The sequence below is a fragment of the Phyllobates terribilis genome, unplaced genomic scaffold (genome assembly GCF_046119375.1).
Source record: "Phyllobates terribilis strain yellow unplaced genomic scaffold, ASM4611937v1 Scaffold_3__8_contigs__length_932513732, whole genome shotgun sequence".
Lineage (NCBI taxonomy): Eukaryota > Metazoa > Chordata > Amphibia > Anura > Dendrobatidae > Phyllobates > Phyllobates terribilis.
In genome coordinates this window covers 584,194,391-584,209,677 of record NW_027362763.1, presented here as the reverse complement: position 1 = coordinate 584,209,677, position 15,287 = coordinate 584,194,391, and the positions used below count along the sequence as shown (strand labels likewise).

The window sequence follows — 15,287 nt, the reverse complement described above, 5'->3', positions numbered from 1 at the left end:
ACATCAGCCAGAAAGCATTGGTACTGAGATGTGGTCTGTGGTCCCCACCTATTGCCAATAATTTCCATCTATTGTCTATTACATTTGCACAACAGCATGTGAAATTGATTATCAATCAGTGTCGCTTCCTAAGTGGACAGTTTGATTTCACAGAAGTTTGATTTACTTGGAGTTATATTCTGTTATTTGAGTGTTCCCTTTATTTTTTTGAGCAGTGCATATTATGGTCACTGCTTCCCAAATGCTCCCCGACCTGTAGATCTGAAATTGTATCTGGTCTATTTGACAGTACCAGATCCAGCAGATTATCTCAAATTGTCTTTGCAGATAATACTCCTCACTTCACCTAGGTCCTAGTATGTGCTATCGGGATATTCTACTGCAGTGAATAGTGTTACAGTTGCTGACATTGGTACTAGACTTGGTGTGTTGTAGGGGAGCTACAAGTCAGATAAGGTAGTCCAACACCATCCCCTCTGGCCAAAGTTTCTATCACTTGTTGATAAAATTACTATTGTTCTTTGCGGAGTCTGCAAAGGCTCTAAGCACTTTCCCTCTCTCCCTGTACACATTCCTAGTCTCATAACTTGTTAAGGATCACTTGCCCTGCCGCCACGACCTCATCCATAGCTCACTGCAGAGCTGCTGGCTGAGTTCTGGCTCCTGCATGCAGAACTGTGCTTGACTGACAAGCTACATTTTGTTTAACCCCTTTACCCCCGAAGGCTGTTTGCACGTTAATGACCAGGCCAATTTTTACAATTCTGACCAGTGTCACTTTGAGGTAATAACTCTGGAGTCATGGAAACTGTCCCCACACGTACCGGAGACATAAACACACGCAGACCCATTCAAATGAATGGGTCTGTGCACGTGTCGGTGTGTTTCTACGGACTGTGTGTCTTTGGGCAAAACACGCTGGCATGTCCTTTTTTTTTTTTCATGCTGCACGGGCCGCAAAACATCCCACACGGGTGGCATCCATGTGTCATCAGTGTGACACCTACCGGCACGTGGGAATCGACGTACAGTTAGCGCTGTTCCCAAGCACCAGGTGCTGAACGCTACCGTCATCATTGTCTCCTGCTTGTGCTGTGATCAGCGCGAGCAAGGGACAGTGAGGAGTAGTATTTTGCTCCCGCTGTGTCCTGGTGCAAAAATAAGAATAAAATAAAAAAAATTCCTATACTCACCTGTCCGCAGATGTCCCCCGGTGGTCACCATAGCAAGGATCGGGACCCCACGATGAAGTCGTGAGGTCTCCGATCCAAGAACAGAGGGGCTTTTGTCCCTCTTCTCGCTCGATAAATGCTGCTGGGTGTCAGCTGACACCCAGCGGTGATCGCGCCCACGATCAATTAAGACATTATAGTAAGTACCTGGTCATTAAAGCCCAGGGGTGTATTATTACGGCTCACGTCAGAAAGGGGTTAAAGCACAATCAGGACATCTCTGTACTCTGCTTTGAACAACTGTAGCAAGACTTTTCTGAGTAAATTATTAAGTTTATTCATTTCATGTAGGTTTTACCAACTTTTTATGAGCTCTGTGGCCAGAAAAACCCTTTTTAAATGCTGATTAGCGATGACCTTACATAGTTTCTCTCAAGAGCTTTAAAGGGGTTTTTGCAAGAAACAAAGTACATCTTAGTCAATAGATCTTGAAATTAATAAATTCTACAATTGGGTGTGTTAAAAATTATTCCTGTGCTGAGATAATCTTATATATGTGCCCCTGCTGTGTACTGTGTAATGGCTGTGTCTGACCGTGCAGGAACATGATCTGATCATACCACATCTCCTGGCAGGGAAAGCAAAAGTGATTATACAGATGACATAGAAGCTGCTGCTTTCTGTGAGTTAAACAGGCAGGGAAATGTAATGTCTGTACATTCTCTTACGTCCTCCCCTGCCGAGGAGATGTGGTATGTTCAGATTATGTCAGACACATCCATTATACAGTGCGCGGTCAGACACATCCATTGTACAGTGCGCGGTCAGACACATCCATTGTACAGTGCGCGGTCAGACACATCCATTGTACAGTGCGCGGTCAGACACATCCATTGTACAGTGCGCGGTCAGACACATCCATTGTGCAGTGCGCGGTCAGACACATCCATTGTGCAGTGCGCGGTCAGACACATCCATTGTGCAGTGCGCGGTCAGACACATCCATTGTGCAGTGCGCGGTCAGACACATCCATTGTGCAGTGCGCGGTCAGAGACATCCATTGTACAGTGCGCGGTCAGAGACATCCTGTCAGGCAAAAGGTATTTTTGCCCGAGTTTTAAAAAATGAGAGATGTTTTTAAAAAAGAAACCCCCCCACCCCCTATCCGTTTGTAAGAAGACATAGAGAACTGCAGTGCTGACCCCCACCCTAAGAATTTTTACTAGCGTCGTAAACTGTGTAGCACAGCTTCTAGCTCAAACTAGATTATTCCCTCCAAAATTGCCATTGTTTAAAAGCTTGTACAGTTAATGTAGAATTTAAAAAACGCACATGACGGTTACTAATCCAGGGAACACATTTTTGGAATGTTCACATCTGCCTGGTTACAATGATATATTTTTCATAACTGAGATACCCCCAGAAATCGAGGAATTGGTTTCTTAGCTTCTGAGCATCATAGAGAGGTCCTGTTTAATATCCATCTGCATGAAAATTAGTGACGGCCAGCATGATGTCTCCATCTTGGATGTGGGACCCCCCCACACCAAGATATGAAATCTGAAGGTTTCTATGTTCTATGCAGCTGGGCGGTTTCACAAAACCGAGCCCCCGTGTGAGGTAGACAAAATGGGCGGTTCCTAATAATTTGGCCCTGTTACTAAAAAGCAAATCGGCCATTTTCAGGTCCTTCTTAGGGACGTCGAACGCACGCACATCACGCGGCGTAAGAAGAATCACCTCTAATTTCCGGGGAGCCGTCCCCCCCCACAGAATCTGAGACCATCACCTTGTGAAGCAGGTTTTGCTATTACTTATCCCTTTTATTTTAATAACTGTTTATGCATACATGTAAATTGTCTCCTTTATAATATCTTGTATATATTTTGTAAACACTGCCCCCCTTTTGGGAGTAAATCATTAATTATTTACCAGTTTCTTTCTTCTTGTCCTATGTCGAGCAAACACGTTCCTCACTCGCTAATTCACGTTACCTACCAGGTACCCGATCCACCTGTTAAGCGATCGGTGGTGGCAGTATACCAGTATTTATGTGATATTGTGGTTTGAGGGTGGCTGGTCGGAGGTATATATACGTTCCTGGAAGGAACTGGTGGTATATATACGTCCTGTCACATCACGTGCCGCAATAGTCGACATAAATTAGAGCAGCTGCACCCGTGCTTATCCTCTGTCAATACCGTGTTTGACCAGCAGGATAAGGGGGCGCCAGAGAGCTGCAAGGTCTGACCCAAGAGTGGGTGTTGTTTTCATGACACATCCATTGTACAGTGCGCGGTCAGAGACATCCATTGTACAGTGCGCGGTCAGAGACATCCATTGTACAGTGCGCGGTCAGAGACATCCATTGTACAGTGCGCGGTCAGAGACATCCATTGTACAGTGCGCGGTCAGACCCATCCATTGTACAGTGCGCGGTCAGACCCATCCATTGTACAGTGCGCGGTCAGACCCATCCATTGTACAGTGCGCGGTCAGAGACATCCATTGTACAGTGCGCGGTCAGACCCATCCATTGTACAGTGCGCGGTCAGACCCATCCATTGTACAGTGCGCGGTCAGACCCATCCATTGTACAGTGCGCGGTCAGACCCATCCATTGTACAGTGCGCGGTCAGACCCATCCATTGTACAGTGCGCGGTCAGACCCATCCATTGTACAGTGCGCGGTCAGACCCATCCATTGTACAGTGCGCGGTCAGACCCATCCATTGTACAGTGCGCGGTCAGACCCATCCATTGTACAGTGCGCGGTCAGACCCATCCATTGTACAGTGCGCGGTCAGACCCATCCATTGTACAGTGCGCGGTCAGACCCATCCATTGTACAGTGCGCGGTCAGACCCATCCATTGTACAGTGCGCGGTCAGACCCATCCATTGTACAGTGCGCGGTCAGACCCATCCATTGTACAGTGCGCGGTCAGACCCATCCATTGTACAGTGCGCGGTCAGACCCATCCATTGTACAGTGCGCGGTCAGACCCATCCATTGTACAGTGCGCGGTCAGACCCATCCATTGTACAGTGCGCGGTCAGACCCATCCATTGTACAGTGCGCGGTCAGACCCATCCATTGTACAGTGCGCGGTCAGACCCATCCATTGTACAGTGCGCGGTCAGACCCATCCATTGTACAGTGCGCGGTCAGACCCATCCATTGTACAGTGCGCGGTCAGACCCATCCATTGTACAGTGCGCGGTCAGACCCATCCATTGTACAGTGCGCGGTCAGACCCATCCATTGTACAGTGCGCGGTCAGACCCATCCATTGTACAGTGCGCGGTCAGACCCATCCATTGTACAGTGCGCGGTCAGACCCATCCATTGTACAGTGCGCGGTCAGACCCATCCATTGTACAGTGCGCGGTCAGACCCATCCATTGTACAGTGCGCGGTCAGACCCATCCATTGTACAGTGCGCGGTCAGACCCATCCATTGTACAGCGCGCGGTCAGACCCATCCATTGTACAGCGCGCGGTCAGACCCATCCATTGTACAGCGCGCGGTCAGACCCATCCATTGTACAGCGCGCGGTCAGACCCATCCATTGTACAGCGCGCGGTCAGACCCATCCATTGTACAGCGCGCGGTCAGACCCATCCATTGTACAGCGCGCGGTCAGACCCATCCATTGTACAGCGCGCGGTCAGACCCATCCATTGTACAGCGCGCGGTCAGACCCATCCATTGTACAGCGCGCGGTCAGACCCATCCATTGTACAGCGCGCGGTCAGACCCATCCATTGTACAGCGCGCGGTCAGACCCATCCATTGTACAGCGCGCGGTCAGACCCATCCATTGTACAGCGCGCGGTCAGACCCATCCATTGTACAGCGCGCGGTCAGACCCATCCATTGTACAGCGCGCGGTCAGACCCATCCATTGTACAGCGCGCGGTCAGACCCATCCATTGTACAGCGCGCGGTCAGACCCATCCATTGTACAGCGCGCGGTCAGACCCATCCATTGTACAGCGCGCGGTCAGACCCATCCATTGTACAGCGCGCGGTCAGACACATCCATTGTACAGCGCGCGGTCAGACACATCCATTGTACAGCGCGCGGTCAGACACATCCATTGTACAGCGCGCGGTCAGACACATCCATTGTACAGCGCGCGGTCAGACACATCCATTGTACAGCGCGCGGTCAGACACATCCATTGTACAGCGCGCGGTCAGACACATCCATTGTACAGCGCGCGGTCAGACACATCCATTGTACAGCGCGCGGTCAGACACATCCATTGTACAGCGCGCGGTCAGACACATCCATTGTACAGCGCGCGGTCAGACACATCCATTGTACAGCGCGCGGTCAGACACATCCATTGTACAGCGCGCGGTCAGACACATCCATTGTACAGCGCGCGGTCAGACACATCCATTGTACAGCGCGCGGTCAGACACATCCATTGTACAGCGCGCGGTCAGACACATCCATTGTACAGCGCGCGGTCAGACCCATCCATTGTACAGCGCACTTTTTTTTTTTTAACTCATCCAATTGTGTAATTTATTTTTATTCCAAAATCTATTGCTAAAATGAACTTTGCGGGAAAATTTGTTTAAGTAGGTGCCAAAGCTTGGTAACAGGTTAATAAGACTCCATGACGTATAATTATACGATTGCTAGACTTACTGAGGAGTATCAAAACCAGTAAACATCTGCACAGAGAGAGGTGCAGTCAATGATTGGTATAAAAAATAAATAAATAAATAAAATAAAATTGATTTTAATTTTTTCCCCTCTTAATTTTAGCTACCAGTCATTAGAGCATTTGGAATCTTGAAAAAAGCAGCAGCAGAAGTAAATAAGGATTATGGCCTTGACCCCAAAATTGCTGAGTATATTATGAAAGCTGCTGATGAGGTAAGCATTTATTTACATTGGTATCTTGACCTTTGCATCATGGATTGACTAATCTGTATAAAGAGTAGAATTGTTGTGTGTTTAAACCTTTCGCGCCAGAGCCTGTTTTCGCCTTCATGACCAGGCCAATCTTTTAAATTCTGACCACTGTCACTTAATGAGGTAATTACTCTGGAACGCTTCAGTGTATCCCACGGATTCTTCTGAGATTTTTGTTTGCGACATATTGTACTTCATGATAGTGGTAAAACTTGTTCGCTATAACTCGCTTTTATTTCTGAAAATATCGGAAATTTTGCGACCATTTTGGAAAATTTCATAATTTTCAAACTTTTAATTTTTAGTCAATGTTCACACATCATGTTTTTTTCAGCGTATTTTGCTGCAGATTTTTATGCAAATTTTCAGCTACGCTTTGCAGTACCATCAAAGTCTATGAGAAACCAGAATTCTCTGTTCTCACGTCTTGTGTTTTTTTTGCTGCGTAGTTTAAGCCTTGGTTGTGTTCTTGGAAAATAGAGCATGTCACTTCTCTCGGCTTTTTTTGCAGCGTTTTTTCACCCATCGTAAGTAATGGGTGGTGAAAAAAACGCAGCAAAACGCACCTGCGTTTTTTCAGTGTTTTTAAAGGCAAAATAAAATGGGGTTCTTTTTTTTTCACAGAACTTTTATGTACATGCATAAATAGATACAGAAGGACAGTGAAAAAAACAGATAAAGAAACGCAGCAAAACCTGCAGATTTGACGCAGCTCATTTCCTGCCAGAGATCAGTTTTGCTTCATATTTCTGACTGAAAAAAAACACAACATGTGGGAACATAGCCTTATGCCCTTAAGCCAGAGAGATATGTCACACACAATAGTTAATAAATAACATTTCCCACACGTCTACTTTACATCAGCACAATTTTTGAAACATAATTTTTTTTTGTTAGGCAGTTATAAGGGTTAAAAATTGATTAACAATTTCTCATTTTTCCAGCAAAATTTACAAAACCATTTTTTTTAGGGACCACATCACATTTGAAGAGACTTTGAGGGGCCTATATGTCAGAAAATACCCAAAAGTGACACTTTTATAAAAACTGCACACCTCAAGGTGCTCAAAACCACATTCAAGAAGTTTATTAACCCTTCAGGTGCTTCACAGGAATTAATGTCATATGGAAGAAAAAAATTAACATTTTACCTTTTCACACAAAAATGTTAATTAAGCCCCAAATTTTTTATTTTGACAAGGGTAACAGGAGAACGTGCACCATAAAATGTGTTGTGGCATTTCTCTTGAGTATGCTGATACCCCATATGTGGTGAAAACTACTATTTGGGAGCACGAGCGGGCTCAGAAGGGAAGAACAACAGTTTGTATTATGGAATTCGAAATTGGCTGGAATCGATAGCAGATGCGATGTCTTGTTTTGAGGGCCCCTGATGTGCTTAAACAGTGGAAACCCCCCCCCCCCCCCCACAAATGAACCCATTTTGGAAACTAGACCCCTCATGGAATGTAACTAGATATGTGGTGAGCACGTTGAACCCTCAGGGGCTTCACAGAATTTTATAGTGTTGAGCCGTTAAAATAAAAAAAAAATTTTTCCCACAAAAAAATGTAAGCCAAAATTTGTTGTGCAATTTTTCCTGAGTACGCTGATAACCCTTATGTGGTGGAAAACGACTGCTTTTTGGCGCACGACAGGGCTTGGAAGGGAAGGAGAGCTATTTTGGCTGGGATAGGTTGCAGACACCATGTCACATTTGAAGAGCCCCTGACATGCCAAAACAGCAGAAACTAGAAGTGACCCCATTTTGTAAACTACACCTCTCAAGGAATTCATCTACCGGAGTAGTGAGTATTTTTAACCCTCAGGCGATTCACAAACTTGTATAACATTGGGCTGAGTAAATGAAATATTAATATTTTTTTTTCCACTAAAATGTTTCTTTAACCCCAAGTTTGCAAGTTTCAAAAGTGGTAATGGGAGAAAATGTTACGCAATTTCTCTTCAGTACATCAATACTCCATAAGTGGTCGAAAACTACTTTTCAGGCACAGTTCAAAGCTCAGAAGGGAAGGGGCAACATATTACAGTGCAGATTTTGCGGTTACGGTTTGAGGGTGCCGTGTCACATTGGCAGAGCTGCTGAGGTCCCAGAACAGCAGAAACCCCCGTAAGTGACCCGATTTTACAAACTACACCTCTCAATGAATTAATCTTAGGGTGTAGTGATCATATTAACACCACATGTGACTCACAAAAATTTATACCATTGGGCGCTGAAGAAAAAATGATTAATTATATTTTTACTACACAAAAATTGTTTTAGCCCCAGATTTTACATTTTCACACTGCGAAGTGGGTAAAAATGGTACCAAAATGTGTCACACAATTTTGGTTAAACGTGGCAATATTCCATATGTGGCTATACAGTACTGCTTAGTCACACGGCGAGACTTGAGAGGGACGGAGAGCTATTTGACTCTTGGAGAACAAATTATTGTAGAATAGTTTGTGGACTCCATATACAGAGCCCCTAAGTGCTAGAAGAGCAGAATCCCCCCTCTAGTGACCCAACTTTAGAAATTTACTTTGGCTATGTAATTTACCATGCAAATAGACAGCGTGTCTGAAACTCTTAATACGTCAGGATGACACTCAGAGTGTCAGATATTAAAAGTAAAACTCCCCTGTAGTTTGTGTGCTAAATAGGCATAATTAAAAAAAATAATAATAATTATTATTCCTATCAGGATTTGAACTTTAACACTGTCATTTCAGAGGCTGATGCCTTACCATTGAGCTATCCAGTCAAGTGATACTAACTGGCAGCTTTTCTTGTCTTATGAGATAAACCATGAAAATACTCAGGGTGACTAAAAGTCATTGTGATTCTGATTCTGATGTTTGAAGAAAGTCACACATCAGACTCGCACATCAAAATCAAACATCATTTGAATTTAGCTTGCTTTGCAGTCTGTGCATAAGTCCCAATGAGTTTTGGACAAGTTTGCACTGAAAATCATATAACCAAATAGAACTCCAAGGTTTTTACACCTGAGTTTATAGCTTAGTGGTTAGTGCACTGGCTTTGAGACACAGAATTTTGGGTTCAAGTCCCATCAGCGAACAGTTACTTTTTTTTTTCATTATTATTACAGTTGTCAGTCACTCGTCAGAGTCACTCGTCAGACAGGGTATTTAGCCTCAAACTGACATCATTCTGATGTTTGATTTTGATATCTGATCAAGTCCTAAAATGGACACTGTACAGTGTGTTTCCATGGACCATGTGTCCTTGGGCAAAACACGCTGGCGTGTCCGTTTTTTTTCACACTGCACGAGCTGCATAACATCACACACAGATGACATCTTGCTATTCCCAAGTTCCGAGTGCTGAAGCGATCATTCATCATTGTCCCATGCTTGCGCTGCGATCAGCACCAGCAGGAGACAATGTTGAGAATAGTATTCTGCTCCCAATGTCTCTAAAACCTGTAAAAATAAGAATAAAATTAAAAAATCATTATACTCACCTGGCTTGAGGCCTGCTCGCTGCATTGTCATTCTCTTCTGCTCCTCAACATGTGTAGTCGCTTCAAGGCAGGCGAGTATAATGATTATAATGAATTTGGTGAATTACTTTTGGGGGACAAGGGCCAGTTTGCTTTTCCAGAGCCTTTGTGCTACCAGTAAAGTGGAAGCCCCCTATATTTCTGTTAACAGATGACGGACCTGAGTGGGCACTAGCTTTTTTTGTGGATCAAGTTGAAGCTTTTATTGGGAACATTTTACGTAACATTTTGGATCACATTTATCCTGCGCTCTACACTGAGCACTTACATCAGTGTTTCCATCTAAATCACTGAGTGACGTAATTTAGCAGAGTTACTCTGGACTCTATCTGTCCTCTGTTCATATGTGTCCTTTTTCCCCCAGAGGTTCACAAAACTATGGCCTTTTATGCATGCCTAAAAAGACATCACCGTATCATAAGCCAGACTGTGTCCACAGTGCCACCATCTGCCTCATTACAGGGAATCTTCTACCGGGAGTTTCATCTAAATCGTTTATTTCAGAGGAAACCATGATTGTATGCTCCCAGTGCGGAGCGCAGGATGTGACCCGAGCCATACTGCGATTTTTAGGGAGGCAGAATGAACAGATTAACAGCAGGTGAAGAATTGGTTTTATTTTTCATCCCGTTCCTCGTGCGGTATGAGTGATTAGCCGACAATATTCTTCGGGTCTGTGTGATTACAGTGATACCAGATTTATATCAGGTTTTTATGTTAGGCAGCTGTTACACATTAAAAGACGCTTTTTTTTTGCAAAAACTTGTTTTTGTTGGTTTTGCATCGCCATATTTTGAGAGCTATAATTTTTCCATATCTATTGGCAGAGTCATGTGAGGCACGAGTTGTTTTTTTTTATTGGTACTATTTTCGGGCACATGACATTTTTTGATTGCTCCTTATTCAGATTTTTTGGAGGCAGAATAAACAAAAACAGGATTTGTTTTTTGAAGTTTTTTTTTATGCAGTTCCGCGTGTGGTAAAATTGATAAGGCAGCTTTATTCTTTGGGTCAGTACGATTACAGCGTTGCCTCGTTAATATAGTTTTTTTTATGTTTTGGCGCTTTTACATAATAAAAACTATTTTATAGAAAAAAGAATTGTTTTTGTATCGCTGTGTTCTGAGAACTATAGATTTTTATTTTTCCATTGATGGAGCTGCACGGTGGCTTTTTTTTGCGGGACAAGATGACTTTTTTAGTGGTACCATTTTTATTTCTATTTGACTTGCTCGCTATGGATCACGGCATCTAGAAGATAGAAACAGGTTAACAACATTGGGACTTGATGCAATCAGGTCTCAATGATGTCACCTGTCAGAGTTGTCACTCTGCACTGGAGTCACACTGCTTGCAGGACCCTGGGGGTCCTGAGCGCTGCGAGACCGCCAACCGCTGATAAACGTCGGCGCTGCACAGAGCCCAGCAAGCGTTGACGTTTATCTACAGTGGGCGGTCGGGGAGCAGTTAAACAAATATTTGGAGGATTCTCAGGGTGCATTCCCACGTTCAGGATTTGCTGCAGTGTTGACGCTACGCAGCGGCCAGATTTTACTGCATATCCCATGTCCACTATGCATTTCTATGCACATGTGGATCACCTGCGAGAACTGACATGCGGCGCATGTTACAGATCCGCAGGATGTCAATTTCTCTTGCGGGTACACATGCGATTTTCCCCATAGACTTGTGGATTTTCCTCATTGATGCAAAAAAAAAAATGCGTGTCCACTCATTTGCATAATGAAGGCAGAAGTGGTTCAGAAGTTCTGCAGCGTCTGGGCCGCAGCGGGTCCTGAAGGTGGGAACGTATCCTTAAGGTTTTATCAAGTAAAGCTGCTTTTTTAAGTCATAAAAGGAAACTGCTAAACAGAATTGTGATTGAAATGTCAGTGGCACTTGCTGGTGGTGTCCAAGACTTTTCAAAGTACAGTTCCTTGTAAAGTGTACGATTGTAGGGATTTTGCCAACTGCATGATTGATTGCTGGCGTTTCATGCCTCTGCACCTACGCATGATGGCTTTCCTATTGTGATAGGAATTCTGACATTTCATTTTAAACGCCATGGGGATATTCCGATTTCGAGGTATGAACCCATTGCCCATTTCATGAGACAGAAGCCCACAACAACAACCACTGTACTGTCTGTTTTAGATTAAGCTCTCACGAGCGTAAAAGATCAGTGATCAGGATGAAAATCACACGGACACTTTTTCAACTGTTATTGTCATTCGTTTGCAATACATACAACATCTGTGTTTATAAATTGGCACTTTTTAAGATTTACAAGACAAAATACAGTTTACATTGTTAAATTGCAATGAATCTGTAAATATTGGATGCAATACATTCCGTATGGGATACGATTATCTTATTTATTTTTTTAAACACCCATAGACTTGAATAAGTAAGTTTCATCTGAAATACAGAGAAGACTACTGTGCGCGCTGTGATTTTTATTCAGATTTGTGTTCACAAGTACATTTGGTCTGTGACAGCAAAAAATGATCCTCTAAACAGCCCTATTGAATTACATTGTCCAAGTCATTTTTTTCACAGACCGCACTCAAACTGAAAATGCAGTTGTGTGAGCGTAGCCTTAAAGAGGACCTGACTCCTTCTGGGAAGTCTCAAAGTAAAAGGCCAATTATAAACCTTAAAGACCTTTCACTAGGTCAAAAGTGGCCAGTTTGTGCTATTATTTAATTTCTGCTGTTTCCCTAAGTTTTCCACTTTCTGTATTTTTAACAATCCATCACAAGGTTCCAGAGATATAGCCCTTTCTATTTAGTGTTAATTTTTGTGGTCTGTGCAAGGGGCCTTGCTCACATGATTCTCTGGAGCGTTGTCTTAAAGGGGTATTCCCATCTCCAAGATCCTATCCCAATATGTAGTATGTGTAATAATAGTAATATTAGCAAATATCTCCAATTAGAAATGTAGTATATTTTTTCTGATTCACTATGTCTCTTACCTCATGTGCAGGTATAGCAGGACCTTAGTTATCCATGGTTACATCCACTGATAAAGTCACAGTTAGTTAGCTAGTTGCTAGGTAGTCGTAACCGTGGATACCTAAGGTCCTGCGATGCTATGCCCATGAGGAAAGAGAGATAGCGAATCAAAAATACTATACTACATTTTTAATTGGAGATATTTGCTAATCTTATTATTATTACACCTACTACATATTGGGATAGGATCTTGGAGATGGGAATACCCTTTAAGTCTCCTCTGCTATTACCCTGTGAGCCACACCCTCTATAGAGACTAATAATTACCACTAAATAAAAAGGCCCATCTTTCTTGAACGGTTTCGTGGATTTTATGAAAACAAGCTGCATACTCGGGAGAGCAACGGAAATAAAATAAAAAACTGATCACCTTTGACATAGTTTTAGGTCCTCTTTAAATACATATTAGTAGTAAAATTCAAAACAAAAATCTTCACTAATTTAGTGGCAAAGCCCTGGCTCTCAGAAGTTTTCTGGGTTACACAGTGGCGCTATTTCACGGCAGGGAGCTGAATACAGGCAGTGAGCAATATTTCCTCTCTGTTGGCAAGCTGGAGCAGATGTCAGGTGACCACTCGTGCAATTTGCATTCTTGCTCTCATTTGCTCAATAGCAACTTCTTCTCTCAATGTTCTAACGAGAGACACTGAAAAGCAAGTTGCCAAGTAACCGTCCGCAAGTATATAAGTTGCATATGATCGGTCAGAGTGAGGATCGCTTGACTGTTATACCATTCTAGGACCCTTCAGGCCTTAGGTCAAAATGACGTTCTACTATTTACTTAAAGGGAATGTGCCATAAAAAAAAATTAAACAATTAAAAATATATACAGTGTTTTTTTATGGTATAAAATACGAAAAATATTTAAAGGTTTGATTTTCTCTATTTTTTAAACACCAGGGGGAGCAGCTTCTGAAATTTGCTATGAAAACCTAGTGTACTGTTAGCTTGCATTAGGACTGTAGTAAAAGTGGGTGGATTCTGCTCGCCTGTGTGTGATGTCATTCCTCCCTTCTGAGCGTTCGCAAAAAAATAAGGGAGGATGAGGTTTAGGATCACAGTGTAGAGCCATAATATTAGTGACTGCTAAGTGATCCTGACAAGTAGACAGTGTCACAGAGTAGGGCTGGCAGCGCCAATTCTGTTAGTGCCGCTCGCCATATTACACACTGGGGTTGGATATGTGGACTGTATCATGCACTGGGATTAGATGCAGGGCTCAGTGTAGTGTATCTGAAGTCACATATTTATACACAATAGGACACAGAAATAATGCAATAGATGAGACAGGTGATGAAAATCAGAGCTATTACTATGGGAGAGATATTTTATCAGTTTATAGATAAGGACTGTGAAAGTTTTTTATTGTTTGGTGCAGTTTTGTGATGACCCCACAATTCTGATGGGCACATTCCTTAGTTGATGTAGAATGACATAAATCCTGCTCTGAAGGTGTCAAAGGTCACCATTAGTTTATATTCCAAGACTCTTCTTTCTCTCTGAGATTTGAAGTTACCTTTTAATACCAGTAATTTCATGTCTTTGATGCTGTGATCAGGGGAACAAAAATGCTTGGCTACAGGTAGATCTATTCTTTTTTCTTTTATTGTGTGGCGATGATGATTCATCCTTGTTCTAAGTTTTTGCCCTGTCTCCCCTACATAAAGACCCTCAGCTGGACATTTGGTACATATAATTAAGTACACTACATTAGATGTGATACAGCTGAAAGTACCTGGGATCTTGTAGTCCTGATGTGATTAGGGAATCTTTATCTTGTCTGTGGTCGTTATAAACGGACAGGTTTTACATTTTTCTGGTTGCAAGGAAAGGTACCTGTAGCTGGTGGAGATGACAAGGAGCTTCTGACAATGATGCTTCTTAGATTTGGGGGCTATCTGAAACACAGAAGTGGGGGTTCTGGAAATATGGATTGTAATCAGGCATCTTTTTGTAGTGAGGCTGCGTGCCCACTATGCGTTTTTCAATCATTTTTGCCGCGGAATTTCCACAGCGAAAACGCTTAAAAAAACGCTTGGTAATACGTGCCCCATGGTCCCCAATGATAATCCGCATGTGCTGTGCACATGCTGCGGGAATTTCCGCTGCGGATTATCATTGCCGAAAAATACGCACCATGTCCATTAATTTTGCGGACACGCAGCGTAATCGCCGCCATTGACTTGCATTGGACCATGTGACATCCGCATCACTGCATTTGCACATGCGGATATCACACAGTTCAATATGCGGATGGTACCTGGGTTTGGAGAAGAGGAGACTCTCCTCCAGAGCCGGGTACCATAGAACCTGTTAGGCTGAGTGCCCACGTAGCGTTTTTCAAGCGTTTATGCTGCGGAATTTCTGCAGCGGAAACGCTTGTGAAACGCTAGGTAATCCGCACCCCATGGTCCCCAAGGGGATTCCGCATGTTCTATGCACATGCTGCGGATTTTTCCGCAGCGTTTATGCTGCGTACAAAAATCCGCAGCATGTCATTTAATTTTGCGGAAGCGCAGCGGAACTCCCGCCATTGACTTGCATTGAGACGCATAGAAACCGCGACTGTACATTTTTACAAGCGGCTTCTATGCGTCTCTATGTGCGGATGGTACCCAGTTCAGGAGGAG

The 15,287-nt window shown here is 43.5% G+C and overlaps 1 protein-coding gene across 2 annotated transcripts in view; it reads left to right on the top strand.

Moving 5' to 3' along the window:
- The window catches only part of FH (fumarate hydratase), a 173,747-nt gene that overhangs the window by 61,994 nt on the left and 96,466 nt on the right, over positions 1–15,287 (top strand). For both annotated transcript variants that reach the window (XM_073671459.1, XM_073671458.1), the window contains exon 3: positions 5,961–6,071. In XM_073671459.1, the coding sequence (XP_073527560.1) occupies positions 5,961–6,071 (111 nt within the window). The remainder of the gene's footprint in view (positions 1–5,960; positions 6,072–15,287) is intronic.